The 23,698-nt window shown below is 49.8% G+C and overlaps 1 protein-coding gene across 8 annotated transcripts in view; it reads right to left on the bottom strand.

The window, feature by feature from the left end:
- Positions 1–23,101, bottom strand: part of NDRG4 (NDRG family member 4) — a 47,584-nt gene extending 24,483 nt beyond the window's left edge. For 2 of the 8 annotated variants that reach the window (XM_077309795.1, XM_077309796.1), the window contains exons 1-3: positions 22,541–22,745; positions 15,045–15,139; positions 10,391–10,435 (exon numbers count right to left, since the gene is read on the bottom strand). In XM_077309795.1, the coding sequence (XP_077165910.1) occupies positions 10,391–10,435; positions 15,045–15,139; positions 22,541–22,577 (177 nt within the window). In that variant the 5' untranslated portion in view covers positions 22,578–22,745. Of the gene's footprint in view, positions 1–1,364; positions 1,510–10,390; positions 10,436–15,044; positions 15,140–22,540; positions 22,748–22,968 lie in introns of those variants that run through there. The other 6 variants (XM_077309801.1, XM_077309802.1, XM_077309799.1 and 3 more) reach the window with 5 other exon arrangements.
- Positions 23,102–23,698: the final 597 nt, after the last annotated feature.

Here is a 23,698-nt window from a genome sequence, read left to right as displayed (position 1 = left end):
AACCCAGCGCCCTTGGAGGTAGAAGAGCGGCATCTGGGACATTATGCAAGCACCCTCTTCAGGACCCCCCAATACCAGCCCCCTCCCCCCCCCACACACACACAACTGCTAACAGGGATCTGTCTCACTTCTCCATACAAAAAAGCAGGGTGGGCAAACTTCCCTGGGACAGTGGGCTACTCAGGTCGCCGGCAGTATGAATTCACCTTCCATATGAAGATCTGCCTTTTGCCGCACTCTTCCAACATCTCCCTACCCCGTTAAAGAGGGGGATAACCAGGATGAGACCTGCACACTCATCATCCATGAGGGATGCTCTGTAAAGGGAGCACCTGCCCCAGCCTTGGCCCGGCATCCCAGGGAAGGCCGCAACACGGTTCCCATCCCAACTGCAAGAAGAAGGCTGGGAGTGAGACACGCACACACAAGTCTGACAGTGTGGGCGCAGCCAAGGGCAGGCTTTGCAGAAGGCCAGACAGCAGCACTTGGGCAGGGCAGGGCAGAGCCCAGGAGGGATCCAGGCGACCTTGGCAATGGCCAGGCATGCACACTCAGCTGCGAGGCTTCCCTGCTGCAGGCCAGAAGCAAAGCCGCCTGTCGGTGCCTGTGCCTCCTTCCGCCAGCCCGGAGAGAAGGACGCCTGATCAGCAGACACACCAGCCTTCTCTGCGGCTCCTACGGTGCTCTCCTGTTCCTGGGCAAGGACGGCTGCCGCAGAAAGCGAGGCCCTCAAGTGGGAAAGCAGGTGTCCTGTACGCGAGGCTGGCCATGCAGTGAAGGAGACACATAGAAAACCACACGTGTCCTTGACGGGGCAAAGGGGCGTCCCTCACAATGGCAACCGCCAGGAACAACGTGAACCTGCAGCAGTTCCCACTCCTGAGCTCCCTGCAGAAGCCAGACTCCTCTGCCACAACCCTGGCTGCCACCGCAGTGCAAAAAATTGCCACGGCTTCCCTCCGCTCCAGAGGAATGGCACGTCCCCCCTCACTTCCCTGTCTGCCCCCCCCCCCCCATCCAAGATTTGCTGACAGAAACATAGAGGCAGCTTTATCCAAGTCACGCTCAGCTCCGTAGCCTTTGCACAACTGGGAAACAGCCCGGAAAAAACATGCAAAGAAATCAGCGAGCGCCCTGGAGCATGTGCAAAGTGACCCCAACTGGCTCCCAATTCCCTGGGCTATCCAACAGGGGTGACCGTGACAGGCCCTGGGCTTGCATGCCCCAATTTCCCCTCCCTGTCCTTCATTTCAGCCCCCTGCCGAAGCAGCAGCCCGGGCGCTCTCCATGGCACCCCTGTGCTACTTAGCAACGGGCCATCCCAATGAGCAATGGGTATGCAGCAGCACCCGCTGTATACCTACCCCATCCCAGCATTCCGGCATTTTGGTGTGTGTGTGGGAGAGCTCTGTTCCCAAGCAGACTCCTCTGGCGGAAAGTGCAGCAGCAGCAGCAGCTTCCTGGAGTCTGGCGGGGAGATGTGCACAGCTCTGCAATGGGCTGGCTTCTCTCCGCTGCCCTTTATAAAGGAGCCCAGCCCCTGGCTTAACCCCTCCCTTGCCGCCGCCTCGCCACTTCCAGGAAGGGAAGGAGGGCGGGAGGGGAAGGGAAGGGAAGGGAGGCTGCAGGGGGATTAGTCATGAATCCACCAGCTTCAAGACAGAAAACAAAAGAGAAGCCCACTCAGTCTCCATTTTTTTTTTTAAATTCTCATGCCAGGTGGAAAGGAGAAAACTCACTGGGCTCCAGCCACGTGGATCTCTACAAAAACAGAAGGATTCCTCCAGGAGATTCCCCACTCAGCTGTAGGGGGGGTATCCACCCCCTCCAGGAGAAGCAGGGTAGGAAGGCAAAGAGCCTTGGGGTAAGACATGCTACTGAGAAGTCATGCTCTCCCATTTTCCAGAAAAGCGGGGGAATCTTTAAACACACTATCCAAAGGACAGGGGTGTTACAGGGCTGTCCCTCTCAGCTCAAAGGGACTCACAGATCAAACAAGTTCCCAGTGACGAGGTCTGCTTGGTCACCGTTCTGTACAGAGTGTGTCCCAGAGGTTACATCTTATACCATTGACCTTTGATACAAGACTGGACATATCCTGAGCCAGCATAATGGAGGGTCAGAGGCCAGGCTATCTTCCGAATTCTTGCTGGCCCTGGCACCCCAGACCATTTTGCTTGGCCCCGAAGCCCAGATCTCTGCCCTACAACCAAGGCCCTGGCAGCGCTACTGGAGCTACGGGGCACAAGAGAAGGCACCAGGCATAGATGTTCTCCATTTCTGGCTCCCTCATCATCATCCTAGCCCTGCCAGCACCTGCAGAACCCAAGGCAGACCACAGAGAGGGAGCTTAGCTTGCTCCAAGTGTATCTGGCCAAGGTCAACCCATGCCTCCCCCCTGCCATTTTGTTTGCCACATCAACATCTGCATTGGTAGAAATGGCATTTTCCCCTCCCAGCATCCCCCCCACTCCCAAAAAGAGTTGCTTGCCCTTGGACTAGGACTGGAGACCCAGAGTCAACTACCCACTCAGGTCTGAAGCTCACATGGTGACCTTGGAGTCAGTGGCTGGCTGGCTGGCTGGCTGGCTGGCTGGCTGGCAGGCAGGCAGGCAGGCAGGCAGGCAGGCAGGCAGGCAGGCAGGCAGGCAGGCAGGCAGGCAGGCAGGCAGGCAGGGAGGGAGGGAGGGAGGGAGGGAGGGAGGGAGGGAGGGAGGGAGGAAGGAAGGAAGGAAGGAAGGAAGGAAGGAAGGAAGGAAGGAAGGAAGGAAGGAAGGAAGGAAGGAAGGAAGGAAGGAAGGAAGGAAGGAAGATCACTCTCAAGGATTTGCCTAACCTCCCACACAAGGATATAGTGAGGGCAAATCAGCACAGGAGTACTGAATGTCTGCTACCCTGAACTCCCTGGAGGATGTGTAGTATAAAAATGAATTTTAAAGCAATAATAAATAAATGCTATACTGGAGGGGAGGTGGCCTGCTCAAGGCTTGGCGAAAACGTGAAGCTGTCTTATACTGCATCCGACAATCAGTCCATCAAAGTTAGCACTGTCTACCTGTATTGGTGGTAGCTCTCTGCTGCCTGATCTTTTTGTTAAAAATTGGAGATGCCAGAGATTGAACCTGGGACTTTCTACAGGCAAAATACTGCCTTTTCCTCTAAGCCACAGCCCCTATGTCCTCCTGTCTTCCAAACAAGTCACAGCCATGGCATGCATGTCAGAGTCAAACCCTACAACTGCCCTGTCAGGAAATGGGTTGGGAAGAAGTAACAATGGAGAATGGCTGGCCCACAGCCTCCTCCCTCCCTCCTTTCCTTCTTTCTGTCCTTCCTATTGCCTGCTTTTCCTAAACCACCTACAGGCAACAAGTAGGAAGAGCTGATCTACCTATTCTCCTTCCTTCTAATCATATATCATGGTGACACTACCATTACTTTAATTTTGTCTTGCTTTTTGTGGCTGGTGTAAACCCTTCTTTTTCTTTTCCTTTACCACACTCAATGTGACGAAACACATCTGAAAGAGTAAGAAAGATTATCCCCAGAATAAAACATTGTTGGTCTTAAAGGTGCCACTAGAAGTAGCAGAAAACTGAGGAACGTAGTAGAGTCCCAACCAACTGATGGTGGCCCCAATCCTGAGGCATTTCAGCCAAGAGAGGTGCAGAGGTGCAGAGGTGGTTGTTCATGGTTGGTCTCCCATCACTGTACTAACTATGACCACCCTGCACAGCTGCTGAGATCTGCTCAGGATAAGCCAGGTTAAGTATGGCCTTTTTGCGAGGAAGCTCAGTGTGAGCAAATGGAAAACGCTATGAAAACAAAGGTTTGATCTCTCTGACAAGAGAGATCAAAATGGGGCTGTTCAAAATGAGGCAGAAAACTCATTAGAAGCTGGTGCCAGACTTTTCCTACGAAGTGTGACAGGGTGAGACAGTCAAGAATGGTGAGCCAAGTAAAGGGAGGGAAAGGAAAGAAGGTCACAAATTATTTTGAGGCCAGAGAGGTTGTGGTACCCTGTTTTCCCCTTCATCAGCTGCCCATGCTGAAACCCCCTCAAGGACCATCACTCCAGAGCTATTCAGTTGGGAGTCTGTTGCTATAAAGTAGTGATGCTCAACATGGTGCCCATGTGTATGATGCTGCCTGCCCATGGGTTTCCCGGTTGCCCATTTGCTTCTTCGACACAGCAAATAGCCAGTCCTGGCTTTGTTCCACTGCTTCAGAAAGGGTCAGGAAGCATCACTGTGGCAGCCATTTTGTCACTGCCCTAGTGGCAGCCATTTTGTGGTGGTGCCAACTTCCTCCTCTCAAAATTCCAAGAGGGCTCACAGAATCAACCAGCTTGGGGACTTTTGGTAAAGAAAGTAACGTACGCATCAGTCCATCATCTTAATTTCACTTTTTTCTCCAGAACAAAACCATCTCCACTCTGTGATTCAGGGTTATGACCCAGAATCAGAATCACACAGAGCTGGAAGAGACCACAGAAAGTCATCCAGTCCAGCCTCACACCTTCTTGAGGATTTAAAACACACACACTCCTGACAGGTGCTCATCCAATCTCCTTCTAAAACCATCCTAGTCACCCTTCTTTGAATATATTCCAACTTGCCAATATCCTTTTTGAACTGCAGTGCCCAGAACTGGACACCATGTTCCAAAATGAGATCTAACCAATGTGGAATAGAGGCCAAGGCTAGGTCTTTGCCCTCTGAGCTCCCCCTGCCCTCTCCACCCCCACCATCCTAAGCCTGGGTGGTTAAGTCCGATCCATCTGCCCCCAAGTCTCAGCGATGGAGCATGTTCCTAGTCAGTTATTTTAACTGAATTGGTTTTAAATGTAAATGCTTATATTTTTGTATGGAATTTTAAACTGTTGTTAGCCGCCCCAAGCCTAGAAATATAAAAATTAATAATAAATATTGCAACTTCCCTTGCTGTCAATTCGATGCTCCTAGCAATGCAGCCTAATATCACATTAGCCTTCTTAGCTGTTGGCTCGTATTCAACTTATTGTCCTCTGGAACTCTTAAGTCCCTTTCACATGTACTGCTATTAAGCCAGGTACCCCCCAGTTCAGTTCAGGATCAATCACGGCGCCTCATTTAACCTCTGAGCCACTTAGACCATGCAACAGGCATGTCCTCAGGACAACCAGATGGGCTTCCATGCCAAAGAATCTAAAGCCCATTGCTTGCCTAAAAGCACCACTGTACCAGTGCAATGCCAGGTGAGCCTGGGAGTTGTTTGGAGGTGGGGCAGAGAGCCAAGTGATCTCCTTAAGATCAGAGGGCCTGGATCTGCCCACGCCTGCTGAACCGCAGAATATCATTGGGGCTCTGTTGTCTTAGAGCTAGCAAACTGGCAACGAGATGCTTCTCCTGCATTTAAGAAATTGGACACCAAGCTCTTTGGCAGCGTTCTCCCTTTCCCCCTTGCCTGATGGATGACTATGGGGAAGAAGGCTCTGCAAATTGCAGGGAGGAAGAGAAAAAGGAAACAGACCAGAGGAGAGAGCCAAAAGGAGGAAAAACAGGATGGAAAGGAAGACCAACGCATGAAGAGATGGGGGAGATTTCAGATGGGGAGTGATGAAGAGATGATAAACACAGTAAAAGGAACCAAAGTGGGTTATAAATCTGATTATAAATAAATAAAATAAAATTAGCTAAATAAAATTATCATCCGGGAGAAAAAAATCTAGGAAAACAACAAAAATGATGCAAGAATCAGTAACTCACAAAAAAACCCACACACACACAGACATGCAAAAAAAAAAAGAGGGTAAAACATATAGGGCAGTATTTCAATAAAACCAGCATCAGGTGTATGGAGGGGAGTCAACAGACTATGTTCAAATAGAGGGCTGGGTAGAAGGAGAAAGGAGGAGTCTAAATATTTCAGAAAATACCACAAGGAGAGCATTCCAAGAACAGCATCCCATCGCTGAGAAGACCGATATCTATTTTGACCTGCCAAACTGCAGGCAATAAGGGAACATTGAATACAACTTCTGAAAATTATCTTAATTGACTGGGCAAGAGGAAGCAGCCCTGGCTTTGATAAAAGCAATAACCTCAATTCTGTATTTAAATGAGCCTGATTCTCAGTCATCAGCTGTCAGGGCTTTATATAACACCCCCAAACCTATAGCTGCACAACATCCCAAAGTCATGCTGTAATCTACGGCACCTTCATTACAAAATGCAGCGCCTGAATTAGACACACATTTCACTATGAGAATTACAGATTTTTAAAAATACATTTTTTGGTCTTGGGCATAATCAGGAAATATCGCTTTTGGGGGAACAGAATTCAACAGCCATAAAGTATCTTATGCTTTATTTGTCCCAAGGCTGGTGAAATCTTAGGTGCACTTGGCATGATAAAGGTATTGCAAGTGGCATAATTAATTAATGTCATTTCATTCCCACCTTACCTCCAAGAAGCCTAAAACTGCACACAACTTTTGCCTCCCCTCTTTTTCTTCCTCATAACCACCTGTGAGGTTGGTTAGGTGCTAAAAGATAGACTGGCCCAGGTTCTTCCCAGGGAGTGTCATGACCAAGTGAAGATATGAATTCAGGCCTTCCCACTTCTGGCCCGGCACACCAACAACTACACCGCACAGGTTTCCATTTTATTTGTTGTTGAAGAAGAAGATGAGTTGGTTCTTATATTAAGGTGACCAGATTTTAACATTGGTAAAGCGGGACACCATTGACCGGGGGGGTTCTTGATTAAAAATTGGGTCTATATGGAGCAACAAAACGTTTCATAGAACGCATAGAACGCAAAAAATAGTATTGTAATATATATATTTAAAATTTCAGCATAAGTACAATTTGCCAGGTACCCCCAGATGTCCCTTCAAAAGTGGGACAATCTGGTCACCTTATCTTATATGCCACTTTTCTCTACCCGAAAGAGGCTCAAAGCAGCTTACAGTCGCCTTCCCTTTCCTCTCCTTCCCTTTCCAAAGTGCATTAAAACATGTCAAATGTTAAAAGCATTTAAAATACAAATGTGTTTGTGTGTGTGTTTGTGTGTGTGTGTACTGAAAATAATTTAAACACAAACAGGGAGAAGGGCTGATAAGAATCAGTATGGGAATGTCATAGAAAATCAAAGAATTCTTTACTTGCTAACAGAAGACAACAACAGAGGGAAAGAGAGAGATGAATCTCCCCTGGGAGAGACTTCCAAAGTTTCAGAGCCACAACCGAGAAGTCCCTTCCTTGGAATGCCACCTGTGTGCTCTCAGATGGGGAGGGCATGAAAAGAAAGTCCTCTGAAGATGACCTGAATGGGTGAGTAGATTCATATTGGAGCAGAGTGGCAGCCTCTAATATGAAGAACCGGGTTTGATGCCCCACTCCTCCACATACGGCCAGCTGATTGACTTTCAGCTAGTCACAGTTCTGTTAGAGCTATTATTTCACAGCAGTTCTGTCAGAGCTCTCTCAGCCTCACCTACTTCACAGCGGGGTCTGTTGTGAGGTGAGGAAGGGAAGGCAGGCTTCTCTGAAACTCCTTTGGGTACTGAAAAGTGAAGTATAGAATCTAACTCTTCTTCTAGGCTGTCCTTAAAGTATGCTAGTCCCAAGGTCAATATCAGCACCCTGGTTCTCACACACGATGCATGTAATTTAATTTTACTCAATTATGCTAGCAGGAGAGATTTCTGCTAGTTCCCTTACACATTAAATGAGAGACAAAGAAGATTTTACTTTCTCAACAATGAAATTCTTCACTAAAGTCAATCCCAACATTAACACATGATGAAAGGATATAATCTGGAAGCAACAGAGAGTTTATCAGATTCCCATTACACTGAGTTACAAAAGGACTACCAATGGCTTCAAATTGTCAGCACTGTAGTTTCTGATGGACAGGCTTAATTAATACCATTAGGGTCCTGCAAGAAACCGTGTGCTCACAATGAGACCTCAAGGGTTTCACAGATGTATCTAGAAACCAAACTGTACAGCTTGTGACACAATAAAAGTGGAGTCTCCTAGGTCAGACCTGGAGAAGCAGCATTAATTTGGGGCAGGAAAAGCAAAGAAGCTTTGTAGACTTTGTTCCACTGTCCTGTGAGAGCCCATGGCCCTCTGTCCTTGGTGCTGAAAAAGGAACAGCCATTCAACATTCATGGCCTGCCAGAGTAGTAAACTTCATACATTACCGGAGGTTTCCTGAAGGGAAGAGTGAGATAAAACTCTAAGGAATCAATAATGCTATTTCTAATAGCAATTTGGGCATAGCAGAGACTACACAAGTCTGTCGCCAAACAAAATACGACATAAATATTGCTGTTGAATTCTGTTCCCACAAAAGACTGTTTACCCTGGATTACCTCTGAATTGAAGAGGGGGGATTGTAAATTCACTCCAAGCCAGCCCTGGGAGTTACAAATGGGATTTCAGCCCATTTCATATAAGCAGTGCCAAGCAAGCCACCATGGATGCAGTAGACAGGTTGTCAGGTAATTCTGCCGCCATTCTGAATCATATTTCATATTCTATGCTTGTTTCATGTATCTTTAATTCTAGTCCCAATACATTGCTTGTTAGATGGCTTGTCTTATTTACTGTGCTGACTCATGTTGTGTAATCCATGCTGAGTCTCGGTGAGGAAGGTGGATGACAAACAGAAAAATAAAAATTAAAAATGTGGCAAAATGGTTTTGTTACAATCAGACATAACATTAAACTATTTTCCTCACTATGCAGCGGGGAGGATTTTAAAGGATTTTCTTCTAAAACCCTTGGTAATTGTTATCTGTAACCACTCGGCAGAGCGGTATAAATAAAACAGTAAGGGGTGGTGGGGTGGGAGCTGTCCGGGATGGGGGTGGGCAACGATTGGCCCCTGGCCCCAGACTGACAAGTGGAGGGATCAATCGGGAGGTGCAAAGCAGGCAGGCGTCCGTGCGGGCGAGGGCCTTCTGCCGGCCCCAGGAACAGCCACCCATTCAGGAAACCCTTCCAGGGCTGTAAAAAACCCAAAAACCCAGGGTTTCACAAAACCCTGGTTGAGAAAGCTGGCCCTATGAAGAAAAGAGCAGTGCCTAGATATGCCCACGGTATGTGTGCATCATGCTGGATGTACATTGCCTGTGACACAGCAAGTCAAAACAAAAGAGAAATATCGCAGGCGTCTGTACCCCTGGGCAGCTTGCCAACGAATTGCCACCCATCTCTCATGGCACTGTGTCATTGGGACCCAGCTTTCCAGACAATTCAGAACTGATTGGCTCCTTCTCAGACCTACAGCCCATCCAGGGCATAGAGTCCAGCCATGACTGCTGCGTCAGGATGGGTCATGGATCGGGGGAAGAGCCTCTGCTTTCCATGCAGAAGGTCACAGGTCCAATCCCCAGCATCTCCTTTTAAAAGGGCCATGCAGTGGTGGTAGAGCATTTGCTTCACATGCAAAAGGTCTCAAGTCCCATACCAAGCCCCTAGCCACTGCCTGCCAGAGAAAACCAGACTGATTTTGATGGGCCAAAGATCTGGTTCAGAATAAGAAAGCTCCATAAATTGTGACTGTAAGGCACCATGGCTCAGTGGTAGATCATCTGCTTGGCATGCAGAAGGTCCCAGGTTCAATTCCAGCACCTCCAGGTAAAAGCATCAAGTAGTAGGTGCCGTCAAAGACCTCAGCCTGAGGCCGAGGATAACCACGGTCAGTCTGAGTCAAGAAAACTGGCCTTCATGGACCGATGCTCTGATTCAATATACTGCAGCTTTGTGAGACAAGGACTGCTGTTTGGGAGGGGGGATGCATCACATGCAGCATCTGGGCTGTAAAACACACAGCCCTGTAATAGGAGACTGAAATGGAAGGCCACCTAAGAAACGTCATAATGCCCAAAGATAGTCTTGGATAGCTCAACTGGAACCAGCTCTCTGGCAACCTAATGTGCAGAAGCCAGAAATAGCACTACCTGCAGATGAGCAGTGGGTGCTAAAAATGCTCAGCCTGAAATGCTACACTCCTACTATGGCTGCCAGATGCTCCACCTCTTAAAGGTTTCTCTCTTAGTCAAACATAGTCTTTCACCAATTGTCATATCTGGGCCTCTAAGCCAGCTTTTCCCCTGAGCGCGACAGTCCCTGTCATCTGGTATACTGATCTACTGGTATAGTAGTTGGACCCAGGTTCAAATCTCCACTTTGCCATGGGTGACCTTGGGCCAGTCACACATCCTGAGCCTAATCTACCTCATAGGGTTGTTGTGCGAGGAGGAAATGGTGGCGAGGACAGTGACGTAAGCGGCTTTGGGTTCCTGCTGGGGAGAAAAGCGGGTATAAATGAAGTCAATAAAATGTACACAAGGGTTCCTGGGACACAAAGGCATCAAAGGCAAGTGGCAGCCTACCTTCCAATCCGTGTCCACAGCAGACAGGAAAGCATCTGAATGCTCCTGGAAGAAGATAACACCACATGAAAGAAAATGGTTATTTCTCAGCGGGTTCTGGTGCTCCTCAACTTCTAACCCTGCTCGGTGATCGTGTCTGCCTTTTCTTCTCCATAACAGACTATCGTTTCTGAAGGAATTTTCAGCCCACCCTTTCAATTTCAAATTCAAATTTATTTAATACAGCACTGCGGCCAGATAAAACAAGGAACTCAGGTGGTACAGATTTGAACAACCCTTTGAACAACCCTGCCAGATAATTTTGGATAGCAGATACTGAGATAGATCAAGACAAAACCTTCCGCTAATGGAAGGGGAAATGTGAGTTCCGCCAATTCCACCTTCCTGTTGAAAGCCCCCAGTTTGCCTCTCGGGCTCTTTCCAAGGGTCCTCTTTCCCCCAAGAGCAACATTTTGGTGAGATCAATGGGCTGTAACCAGCGGGGAGGTGGGGGGGAGAGGAAAGTTCTTTTCTGCTGACAGAAGTGTTTTCCCATCAGTGGAAAATTTAGTCTGGAACCAGCCCAATGTCTGTCCAAGGTCACCCTATGAGCTTTGCATAGAGATATGAACCCATGTGGCTCTGCAATTTTGCATTAGGACCTTTTAAAACAAAATTGAATATACAGTTGAGAAGGCTACAACTGGAAGGAGCTCTCCTTTTGCTGAAAAGCAACACCTCCCTGGTGGTTTTTAACTCTGCAAGTGAAAAAATACAGGTAATCATTTGTATTCTCCAGCAAGGGGGGGAAATGTCTCCTGTGCCTCACCAGCGTTTTCATTTCAACTGCAGGTCCAATGGCTGCACTTTGAAAAGGGAAAAGAAAAGGTACAGTTCCCCCTTAAGCCCAACCAAGACAGAGAGAGAGGGAGGGGAGCAAAGAGCAAGAGACCATCTGTGCACTGTCGTTGAGAATATTTCCCTTTGCAGAGTGCTTTGCAAACCCATTCTGAAGACCAAAGGCTTTCTCAGCTTCTACATTAACAGCCATGCCTCTTTCAAAAAAAATAATTAATAAATCTAAAAGACCATTAGGCAATCGTAATACAATTTGGAAGGCTGAGTAAAGATGGCTCCGATTTTCTTTTAGTTTTGTGTGTTAGAGTCAAGCTTTCTGGTAGTCGCCTGGATGGGATAAGTCCCCACGGAGACTGGCTTTTTGTATCTTAATTCAGAAGGGCTCAAAAGAAGCAGCCCTGGGGAAAACACCTTTGTGGAGAGGAGTAAAATGGACATGTTTACTAATGACACTCCGTTAGTGGAGGAAAGGACTGTCCAGTCACAGCTGTGGCTCTATGGCAACACTGTAAGATGTTCAAGGCAAGAGACATTCAAGGTGGCTTTCCCTTGCCTGCCTCTGCCTCACAACCTCTGGGCTTTCTTGGAGGTCTCCCATCCAATTACTAATCAGAGTCAGCCCTGCTTAGCTTCCAAGAAGAACAAGAGCAGGCTAATCTAAGCTATCCAGGATAACACTAAGGTACTCAAGCAAATTATCAGTTCTCTGCTAACCGGATGACTGGCAAATCCACTTCAATGTGGCCAAAGAATACAGTGATGCACATTGTGGTAGAACTTAAGGTTATATATGCCTGATCAGGGAGCAACTGGCAGTGATAGACCAAAATGGAATCCTGGGGAAATGTCAGATTCTGTCCTAGGGATTATTAAGCAAGGGATTTAGAACAAAACCGGCTTTATTGTAAATGCCCTTGTAAGAGCTCTGCGGTATGTCTGTGTTTGAAAAACCAGTTCTGGTCACGTCTCCAAAGAGATATTGCAGAGGAGCAACCGAAATGAGTGGGGGAGGGCAGTGCTTTCCCCATGAGGAAAAGCTAAAGAACTGGGGCTTTGGGGTTTCAAGGAAAGAGAACAGAAGGGAGACACTGCAGCCGCTTATACAATCATGCACGGCCTGCAGGATGTGGACAGACAGATTTCATTCCGAAATACCAGAACTTGGATGTACTCAGTAAAACCTGATCAGCATTAGATTCAGGACATACAAAAAGAAATACTTCTTTACACAACAACTTGTGGAGCTCACGGCTGTGTGAAACACTGACGGCCACTACCTTTTAAAGGAGAGAGACAAATGGACGAATTCATGGCAGTTAGCCATAGCAGAGGAATGAAAAGCGTAATAATAATAATAATAATAATAATAATAATAATAATAATAATAATAATAATAATAATAATACATTTTAATTTGTATTCTGCCCTTCCCTGTTCAGCTCGGGGCAGGTAACAACAGGTTTAAAAACAATCCTATGTAAGTTTAAGTATTAAATCATTTTTAAACATTTTTTAATTCTCTTGATAATTTATTATTATATTATTTATTCATTATACTTTTATACCGCCGCTCCCAGCACTGCTGGCTTGCAGCTGTTCACAATATGACAATGGGTTCTCGGGCATCTTTTCGGTGTTATTGCCTGGCCTCAACTGTAGGCCTGGCAGAAGAGCTCCGTCTTGCAGGGCCTCTGGAACAGCTTAAAGTCCTGCAGGGTGCTGATCTCACCAGAAGCCGAGAAACCCCTGGGCCTGGTCGAGGCCAGTTTTACCTCTTTGGGGACAGGGACCCTGAGCAGATTTGGGTTGCTTGATCTTAACACTCTTCCACGTTCAGAGGCAGAAGACCTTTGAAAGTCCGCCGCCAGGAAAAGCAGTAGCAGGGCAATGCTGCGGCCTCCGTGCTCCTAGCGAGAGACCTTGCAGGGTATAAAAACAACTCTTCTTCAAGATTAGCTCATTGTTTTTTTGTGGCAGCAGAAGCTTTTGGTGAGCCATGGCCCACTGCTTCAGAGGCATGCAGAGTCTCACTCAGTGTGACCTTCCATAGTCACGCATACAAAGGGGAATGACACAAGAAGGTGACGGGAAGGGAGCGCTGGCAAAAGCCGGCCTAGAATGTCAAGGGAGCATGTTGTGGGGCTGGTGGGTATTTGTATATCGAGGTCACCCACCCCTGGGACTTCTGGCCCTCCTCTGTCGTAGCGCTGTCCTTCTCCTTTCTGCTTGAATGGTGTGCGGGTGAGCGCACACATGCCTCTGGAGAAAAGAACATTCCCTGCATCCAGCAAAATCGGCTGGGGCTCATGGATTGCTGCTTCCCATTAATTCTCTCATTGATTGAGGCCATCAGGGAAGTATTTCTCAGGCGCAAGGTGACATCTTCAGTAAAAATGTGTTGCAAAGGGCCGGCTTCCCTCCCCTGCTGATTCTCAGCCCATCCTCTGCCAGGATTCTTTCTCTCCCCCATGTCACCTTGAGATCCTTCAGCCTGTGGCTGATTTCTTGCTTCCGAGGTATGTAAACCGCTCCCTTGTTCTAATTTCTACACCTCTGACAATTTGTTCTTCAGATGCCTCCTTTGCTCACCTTACTGTTCACATGCTTTGGGGGGGGGGCAGTGACCTGTTATTCCCTTGGGCAAGACGTCCACTTTGACAAGACACCTCCCTGCATTGCCCACCCTCCTTGGTTCAGCTACATAAACTTGTTAGCATCTGTTACTTACTTTGGAATACATGGCATGTATTTTATCCGGCCCTCTGTTACAGAGATTTTAAAGGATATCCAAATTGGGGGAAAGAGATCTGACAAAACTTTCTTCTCTCTTTTGACTCCTTTCACACATTCGTTTTTATTTTTAAGAGAAAGAGATGGCTTTTATACCCCACTTTGCTCTACCCGAAGGGTTCTCAAAGCAGCTTACAATTGCCTTCCTTTCCTCTCCCCACAACAGACATTCTGTGAGGGAGGTGAGGCTGAGAGAGCCCTGACAGGACTGCTCTGGGAGAACAGCACTATCAGGGCTGTGACGAGCCCAAGGTCACCCAGATGGCTGCATGGGGAGGAGCAGGGACTGAAACCCGGTTCACCAGATTAGAAGCTGCCACACTTAGCCACTACACCATGCTGGCTCTCATTGAGATTTTTTTTTGTTTTGAAATTAAATACTGCTGTATTGACCTTTCTGGCCATTATCCCAGTCACACGTCTTTTGTCTTTGAACACCGTTCCAAAATTTTATTTATACCTTACTATGCTCCCCAATGGAAACCAAGGCAGTTTATAACAATCCCCTTGTCTCTTTTTTATCTGCACAAGAGCCCTGCAAGGCAAGTAAAGGTGAGGTTGTATGACTGGGCCATGGTTACCCAGCTGGCATCTGTGGCAGGCTGGGGCTTTGAATCTGAGCCTTCCAGATGTTCCTCTAACACACTAACCCAGGTGTAGTCAAACTGCGGCCCTCAAGATGTCCATGGACTACAATTCCCATGAGCCCCTGCCAGCAAATGCATTTGCTGGCAGGGGCTCATGGGAATTGTAGTCCATGGACATCTGGAGGGCTGTAGTTTGACCACCCCTGCTCTAACCATTATGCTACACTAGTCCCAAAAGAATCAGACAAGATTCTTCTGGTGGCAGATCTGGACAGAGCCCAAAGTTGTTCCTCTTCTTTTCCCACGTGCCTCTCAGATACCAGCCAGTTTACAACCCAGTTGGCTTTGGCCAAGGCGCATTTTTTTCCAAAGAGAAAAGAGCCCACATCCCCAGATCCAATTTGGACACACACACCCCTTGATAAATGAAAAGGACTCACCAGCTCTGCATCCTGCCCCCGAAGCAGCGGCTTCTCCTCCGTGAATCGCATCTCATGCATCCCAGCCATGGTGGTCACTTCCTGCAGCAGAAGTCCTGCACCGGAAAGGAACCAGGAAGACGTGCATCAGCACAGTCCTGCATGCCACGGAACGAGCTGTTCAGCCAGGGAGAAATGTGCTGCCCTCAGGAGATGCCACAGCCTTGCCAGGAAGCATCAAGGGGGATTTATTTCTTCAGAAAAGGGAAGGGCCTCTCTATTCAACGTGGCTCACATAGGACGTCACCAAACCACAATGCAGTGCAAAATCATTATTTGGAGGGAAAAAAAACACATCCAGAATATTTTTTAAAATAGCAACATTCTGAAATGTCTACTTATAATCCTACTCCATGGGGCTTGCTCCCAGGAAAGCATCCTTAGGATTGCCCAGTTCACATCCTGAAAAAAACTCATAAAACAGTCCTCAGGTTAGAAGCAGACTGTAAAAAGATCTAAAAGAAGACCTAATCCCATGGGGAAAAGCTTGAGTCTAAAATAAATATTTTGACCTAGTGCCTCAAGAGGAAGGGTGTTCTGCAGGGGAGATGCCACCACTCAAAAAAGCCCTGTGTCTGGTTGTCACCTGCCCCACCTCCTCAGGCCAGGGCACAGAGAGCAGGGCTTGTGTGGAAAAGCTTAGAGCAGGGGTGATGGCAGGAACTCATGGGAATTGTAGTCCATGGATATCTGGAGAGCCACAGTTTGCCCACCCTTGGCTTAGTGCAGGGGTAGTCCAAATTTGCTGGCAGGGGCTCATGGGAATTGTAGTCCATGGACATCTGGAGGGCCATAGTTGGACTACCCCTGGCTTAGAGGGTCAATATGGGAGGTGCCAATCTTCAGCTACCTGACCTTCAGTTGCTTGGCCCCAAGCCATTTATAGGGAAGAATCACCATTCTGAATTATGCCTAGAAACAGACAGGTAGCAGCTGGTGCAGATCTTTTGGCACAGGGTCCTTCTTTTAAAAAAGAGTGTCTGATGCCTGGCATATCTAAGCCGTTTCAGAAAGAATCCCAACGCACCACACAACAGAGGAAGCAAGCTGGCAACCTGGACCAAGTTGGAAGGACACCTGATACTCTTAGATCAGGGCCAGGTGCAAACTGAACAAGGACTCTGCTTACAAGTGGTTTCAGAAGGCTGTGCTCTGTGGAGGCTCTCGGCAAGCAGAGAAAAGTGTCTCCTAAAATGGGGTTGCTTCATGTTTCTCCTCCACTCAGTACACACAGCGCCCCCCCCCCCCGCACGGACACAAACATACAATGATCAGGACCAAAAGGACTGTGGAAATGCAGGAACTCCAAGCTGAAAGTCACTTTGGATGGAAGCAAATAAATGAAATTATCAACCAAACAGAAATTCTGGTTCTGTTTTAAAATGTTCTTATACTACATGTTATAACATATTTTATCAATAATATATAGGTCCTGCATTAATATGCGTTTAGCCTGTATTTGTTGTATTATTCTATAGTACCTGGTGTTATGCTGTATATTTAAATAAAATCAATCAGTGAGTCATTCTGGACAGACAGCAGAGAGAGAAGGAGAGGGACAGGGGAAGGGGAGCCAGGCCAGGATCGATCCCTGATGGCAAAAGGACAGAAATAACTCTCAGACAGAAGACAGTCCAAGGCCTTGGGATACCTGAGAAAGAACACTCAAATCTTTGTTGTTCTAAAAGGTGCCATTGGATTCTAATTTTGTTGTACTACTTCAGACCAACACAGCTATTCATTGGAATCTACCAAATCCTTCCTGCATGTGTGCATGCACACACATAATTTATTATGTAGCCAAGCCTGCACTCAAACACACTACCCTTCTTTGCACAGGGAACTTTTTAAACAAGGGAACAACTTTTAATTTTCTGTGCCCTAATGCAGCCTGAGCACCAGTTTACCTTTCTGCCTGCTCCTTATGAGAGATGCATTTTAGGCTGCTCCCAGGAACATCAAGACTTGGTTGTCAAATAGAAACCAAAACTGACAACCACATGACCAATGGAGGGGCCATTAGCATGGACCGTTCTGGGAAAAGGCTCCTTCTTGGTCTCAGAGCAGAGCTGCCAACCTCAAAAGCCGCTGCCCTTCCGAGTGGGAAGGGCTGAAGTTAGGCATCACAGGGGCCTTCCGCTCTGTATTCCGTCCCCGTGACTCTCCCAGGGGATCTTGAAGGTGTCTCTGCGAATGAAGGACAATGGGTAACATGCCGTCCGCTGTCCGTGCCACTAGAGCCAGATGCAAAAGTTGCCAGCCGGAGACAGACAGTCACATGATCTAGCCTGCCATCTGGATGGAATTTTTTTTTCTGGCCATAGTGTTTTTCTGAGATTGGGAGGGGGGGGGCACAGCCTCTCTTATAAATGGGTTTCAGGCCTCAGGCAGAATGAAGGGAGCTGTTTTCTGCCTCTCTGCAGCCAGACCGGGAAGAAGTCCAATTGCTTGGGAAGGAAGGTCTCACCCGAAAAGACAGCAACATGCAGGGGTTTCCGGCACTGCAACTGGAAGAGATGCTCCGCCTCAAGGCTCCTGGTTTTTCAAATAGATATGAGCAATACATACTCCCTTCAACCCCTGCCAGCTACCTTCAAGCTCCCCTGCCCCAAATACAGAAGGATTCATCAGGCAAAATCACAGGAAAGCAAAAGGCAAGCCTGAGGGCCTCTGGCACCGGCCACGCAACTGACACCGTCAAGCAGGATGCCTTTTGCCCTGAGACAATGCTGGCCCCACTCACTGAGTTAAGACATCATCATTACCCAGAGACTCTGGTGCCAAGCAACCACCATCCCCGGGGGCACAGCTGAGCCCCAGGACCGTCTCCTACAAGGATGCACAGACAGGTGTGTCGGCAGATGACACTTGCTCTCAAGGGCGGGGGCGGGCGGGTGGGGGGGGGGGTTGTGGCCCAGAGGTTCCTGGCAGCCAGCTGCTTCCCTAGGCCCCAGAATGCTGCATCTCTCTCCAGGGGTCCTGCGTGTTGCAATAGCGAGGGGAAACAAAATGAATCAAGCTACCGGGAGGCATGCTCAGCTTTGCTGCATTGGGAAGCCTCAGCCAAGTAACAGCAAGCTTCTTGCACATCCAACAGGGAGAGGGAGAGTTTCTCCTGACCAGCAGAAAGCAGGTCTAGACACAAAGCCACACAAATCAGGAACTGGCAGTGTTCTCAGCTGTCACTCGCAGCCTGCAAGAGCACGGTGGGTGTTTGATGGCTACGTGTAAAGATATTTGTCTAGACCTCTGATTTCAGCATTGCCCAATCCCCAACCTTTCCTATTTTTTAAAAAATCAAGACTCTAGCCCTCAAGAACTTGTCGTATCTCAAAGACTTCGTGGGACAGCAGGGAGGGACTGCTAGTCATCCAAATCCCTCCTGCCCCTCCTATGGGTAGCAGGAAAGAGCTAGTTTGAGACTCCCTGGATGTGTATTCAAGCCTGCCTTGAAATGTCTTCGCATCCTGGACACATGGGCCTGACTGACAGGGCTTGTGAGTGAAGCTTCAGGGCACCAGGCACAACCCCAAGGATTTCTGGGGCTGCCAATGAAGAAGAGTGCCAAACCAGGTGTCCTGTGTCCCGGAAGGCAACTCTCAGACCATGGCCATCTAAAAGACAATTGGGGACATTTCTCAGCTGTATGGGACACGGAGATGTCTTGACCTTGACTTTATCAGGTTCATGCCACACCTGATGCCCAGCAAGCAGGCCTAAGGGTGTCTCAGTTCAGCAGGGGTGTCTGCCTTTCTCACATCACTCGGTTATAGCTTATCGGTTATATATTGGTTATAGCTTTTGCCTTGGCAAGGAGAAGCTGTCTCTACCTGCATTCTCTCCTCTATGCAATGATTCAAACCGAGGAGCTTGTCCTGTACAAATTCCGGGCCTCCTCCAGTTTGGTGTAGTGGTTAGGTGTAGCCAGTTTGGTGTAGTGGTTAGGAGTGCGGACTTGTAATCTGGCATGCCAGGTTCAATTCTGCGCTCCCCCACATGCTGCCAGCTGGGTGACCTTGGGCTCGCCACGGCACTGATAAAACTGTTCTGACCGGGCAGTGATATCAGCGCTCTCTCAGCCTCACCCACCCCACAGGGTGTCTGTTGTGGGGAGAGGAATGGGAAGGCGACTGTAAGCCGCTTTGAGCCTCCTTCGGGTAGGGAAAAGCGGCATATAAGAACCAACTCTTCTTCTTCTTCTTCTTCTTGTTGGGAAGTCTAGCACTGTTTTAACTTTGCTCTCAAATGGGGACGTTGCTATAGTCCCCTGTCAAGTGTTAAGGAAGGACTGAACAGCAGGATATTTTTAAAGCCACGCTCAGCATTTGGGGGTGGTAAGCTGCCGAGTGCCGGCTGCTGTGGATACACTGGGATAGGCAAGGCAGCAAGGGAGGAATGCAAGCAGATGCAAAAAAAAAAAACCCTCTCTAGCATACAGACTGAAAATGCCAAGCGGTCATAAGAATAAATGGCCAGGCAGAGCTGAGCAGACAAACTGCATGTGGGCAAACTGCAAAATGTAAGTCCCGATAAAGAACAAGCGTAAGGGCAGGTAGCCCATTTAGCACAACCTGCATGCCTTCTGTCTGCATATAATGCTCAGCGCCACGCCCAGAGAGCCATGTTCCAAGGGCATGGTCCTACAGGATCATTCCTTCCTTGCATCTAATTAAAACCTAGAGCTCACCAGGCTGACGTCTATCCCAGCTAAAAATGCATCCTTGAAGACACGGCCAAGCGTCAGAGCACTTGCCTTGCAGACAGAAGGTCCCAGGTTCAATTTCTGACACCACCAGTCAAAGAGTCTGTTACTGGGGGAGATAAAGAATCCTGGTGGACAGCCTCTTTCAGTCACCAGGGGTAGTCAAACTGTGGTCCTCCAGATGTCTATGGACTACAATTCCCATGAGCCCCTGCCAGCATTTGCTGGCAGGGGCTCATGGGAATTGTAGTCCATGGACATCTGGAGGACCGCAGTCTGACTACCCCTTAGGCTAGAGTAAGGGGTGTAGGTAGAGGTTCAGGGTAATTGTAGTCCACGGACATCTGGAGAGCCACAGTTTGGCCACCCCTGAGGGTCCTCTATAAAGTAGCTTCCTGTGCATACAGAGATCAGATGTCAATGTTTTACAATGCAAATGAAAAATTACCTTAAAATGGAGAATATCTGGCTGAACAACAGCATATGTGATCTGGGGATTACAGAGAAGAACCCAGTACATCTTTCTCAGATGTACTTTCTTTCCCAGACATATTGCCCAGACATGTACATCTATCCCTAGACATATTGCCCCACTGTAGAAACGTCTTTGAGCTCTCCAAAATGCCTTCTTCATGAGCCTCAGTCCAAATGCCCAGAGCTACCCCCCGCCACTTCTGTTGCAGAGCAAGCAGCCCAGGAGGTGCCAAATCTGGGAGGTGAAGGTTTAGCGCACCTGCTGGGTTCCTCCAATTACGCAAAGGAACTGCTGCTTGCCTGCATAGTCTACTGAATAAACCTTCTGTCTTTCATACATCTCTGTGTAGCCAATGCCTGTCCCTTGGGTTTGGCATTTCACCGATTTAGACATTGCTTTTTTCTTCTTCTTAGTGTGCGCTCTGGAACAAATCTCACAGAGGGAAAGAAAGAGGGCGTACACCACGAGAAAACAAGAGCGGAATTCGTCCTATGGAAGAATGTGATGCTCACACTGAATGCATGAGACTGCCTTCCAGTGAGTCAGACCCTGGGTCCAGTCCTTTCTCCTCTGACCAGCAGCAGCTCTCCAGGGTCTTCCATATCCCCTGCACCTGATCCTTTTAACCAGAGATGCCAGGGACTGCACCTGGGACCTACCCCATGCAAAGCCATGACCCCACCATGCTGCAACCTGCCCCTTTGATCCCTTCACCATGCCGAAAGGCCCAACCTACCACTTCCTGGCTTTTTCTGATAACCAAAAAGGAGAGGATATTCAAGCCATAGTGTGTCCTTAAGGATAAAATAACAATATTCCAAACCTGATTTTCACACCATCCAGTTTAGATTGTCCCAGGCCCTGTGTTGAACTCATGCAGGGCAGGAGTGAAAAAAAGCAACAACAAGCAGATGAATTGTGACCTCTTGGTCATCCCTGGACCGTCATCCCAAGCCAAGGCCCCTGATCTCAGTGATCTGTTAAAAGAGTGACTCTGCCTAGGACCCACTGTCATTGCATCGCATCTCAAAAGGAGATCCTTTTAGCAATGAAATGCCTTTTGACTCCTTCCTTGTACTTAGAAAAAAGCTCTGGCCCTTCTGCCTGGACTTGGAGAAATATTATGAGAAGCTAACGTTGTCCCTGGTCATGCATTCCCTTATGTCAATTTTGCTGCTCCAGCAAAATTATCACCTTGGTCTATTCTTAAGTCTCATCTGTCAGGCATTTCGGTCTCCTTGGGGTGGGGGTGGGGGGCTACAAAGGATTCTACAGCAGGGGAAAGAAGGTTTCCTAACATCATCTTTGCAGAAAAGGCTGTCGGTTGGAACCCAGGAGGTTTCCCAGCAGTCTCCCACCATTTGCCACCTTAACAATTTCTGAAAATGAGAATCTGAAAATGCATCCCTTAAGGGACCCTTTTCCCAGGGTCTCTCTTATCAAGGGCAACAGTGTGGCACTGCAGTCTGATCTGGAAACCCCATGAACGCTGACTCCTCATTCCAAGTCTCCCCTTCTGCCCCGCCCCCTCCCCCAATGTGGCAAATAATCACTGCAGTGCTGCTTGTGGAAACCAGGCTGTTTTCGTTCTCCCTAAAAATCCCAAAGCGAGGGGGAAATGCACATTGCAAAGGTCATGGGGACTTGGCTGTCTCCCTCCTTTCAGATCGCCACAAATAAAGGGGGAGGAAGGAAGGGTGAGCAGCCGCGAGAGAGAGCCAGCCAGAGCTGGCAAAGGAAGCCAAGGGCCCATCTGGATCCCTCTCGGCCCCAGCCGCGCCCCCTCTCACTGGGTAAGCCTACTGTTCAAGTAGGTGGTCTCCTTCTGAGTCATGGCTCTCCCTGCAGGAGCAGAACAGAGAGTTCTCCCCGGTGGGAGGAGGCAGCCAAGCCCAGGATGGCAGGCACAAAAGAGCAGGGCTGGCACAGGCTTCTCCTGTGGCTGGCTGGCTGGGGGGCTTCTGTCCCCCAAAGCTCTCAAGTGAGGGAAGGGAAGGGAAGGGAAGGGAAGGGAAGGGAAGGGAAGGGAAGGGAAGGGAAGGGAAGGGAAGGGAAGGGAAGGGACCCTGGCACTCTTGGGGAGCCCTCCCCCATCTCCCCTGCAGTTCTGCGCCCCCCACCCCACCCCTTAGGCCAAGTCTTTGGCCAGGGGCTTGGCAGGGAGGGCACTGCCACCCCGGGGCAGCCTGGGCGCCCCCGATCTCGACATTCAGGCGTGGCGGCCACTCCCCCCCCGCCCCCCCCCCAGCCCCCGGCTCCTCGGAGGAGGGGGGAGGTTACCTGTCAGCAATTCGATCTTATGTCCCCAGACCTTCATGGCGCGCCTGGATGCCCAATCCCCCCGCGGGCAGGAGCGAGAGGCGAAGCGCGCCGGCGAGCTGGATGCGTGGCTGGCTGGCTGGCTGGCTGGCTGGAGGGCTGGCGGAGGCTCCCGAGGCAGCCTGTTCACTGCGGCTGGGCGGGCATGGCTCCAGCGCAGGCGGCGGGCGGGGACGGGAGGCGGCTGACAAATGCCAGCCAGGCGCTCCACAAGCCCGTCGGTTGGCCGGGCAACGCCATCGGGGGGGGGGGGGGTGAGAGAGAGGGGGGGTGGGCCGGGGGGGGGGGAGAGGAGGCGCCCAGGCCCGGCGCGCAGCGAGAGAGAGTCGGGGAGAAGCGGCGTCGAGGCGCGGCTCGCAGCCCGTCGAGGCCCCCCTCGGGTTACTTACCGCCTCGCGGCGCCCGGCGGCCCCGGGGATGGCGAGCGAGGGCCTGGCTGGCGAAGGGCGCTCGGGGTCCGCGCTGCCTGCCTCTGCCCGCCCGCCCGCCTGCCAGCCAGCCAGCGATGGAGCAAAGCAGGCAGGGAGGGAGGGAGGCAGGGAGGAGGGAGGGAGGGAGGGAGGAAGGGGGGCTGCTGCCTCGGTCGCCCCTCCTCCCGCTCCTCGTCTGCCGCCCGGATCGCGCTTTGCACGGGGCGCCGCCAGGCAGGCAGGCAGGGAGGGGGCGCGCACGGCTGGACTCGCCCGGCAGCTTCCCCGGGCCCAGCAGCCGCCGCGTGGCTTCAATGGGGAGGCGCCGCTGCGTCAGGCAGGCAGGGAGGGAGGCAGGCAGGCAGGCAGGCAGGCAGGGAGGGCGCCGCCGCCTCCCTGCTCGCCTGGCTCCGGGTGGGGGTGAAGAGAAGCCCCCCGACGGCGGGGCAGGGCAAGGCAGGGCAGAAGCGGGCGGGTGGGCAGAGGCAAGCGCCACTCTGCATTCTCGGGCAGGGCCAAGCCAAGGGAGGGCAATGCGGCCTCCCCCCCCCTTGGGCCACGCCTTGGCTCTGTAGGTGAAGGATGGGGGGTGGGCTTGGTGGGACCCATCCCGCTGGCCACCAGCAGGCAATAGAGGCAGTGGTCAGCCATGCCACAGCTTCTTTTTACACCCACTGTTGGTTTGGGTGACCCTTGGAGCAGGGGGTTG

This window comes from Paroedura picta, chromosome 14 (assembly GCF_049243985.1).
Source record: "Paroedura picta isolate Pp20150507F chromosome 14, Ppicta_v3.0, whole genome shotgun sequence".
In the NCBI taxonomy this organism is placed as follows: Eukaryota; Metazoa; Chordata; class Lepidosauria; order Squamata; family Gekkonidae; genus Paroedura; species Paroedura picta.
Note: the sequence above shows the minus strand (reverse complement) of the source record. Positions and strands in the feature narration are given on the sequence as shown.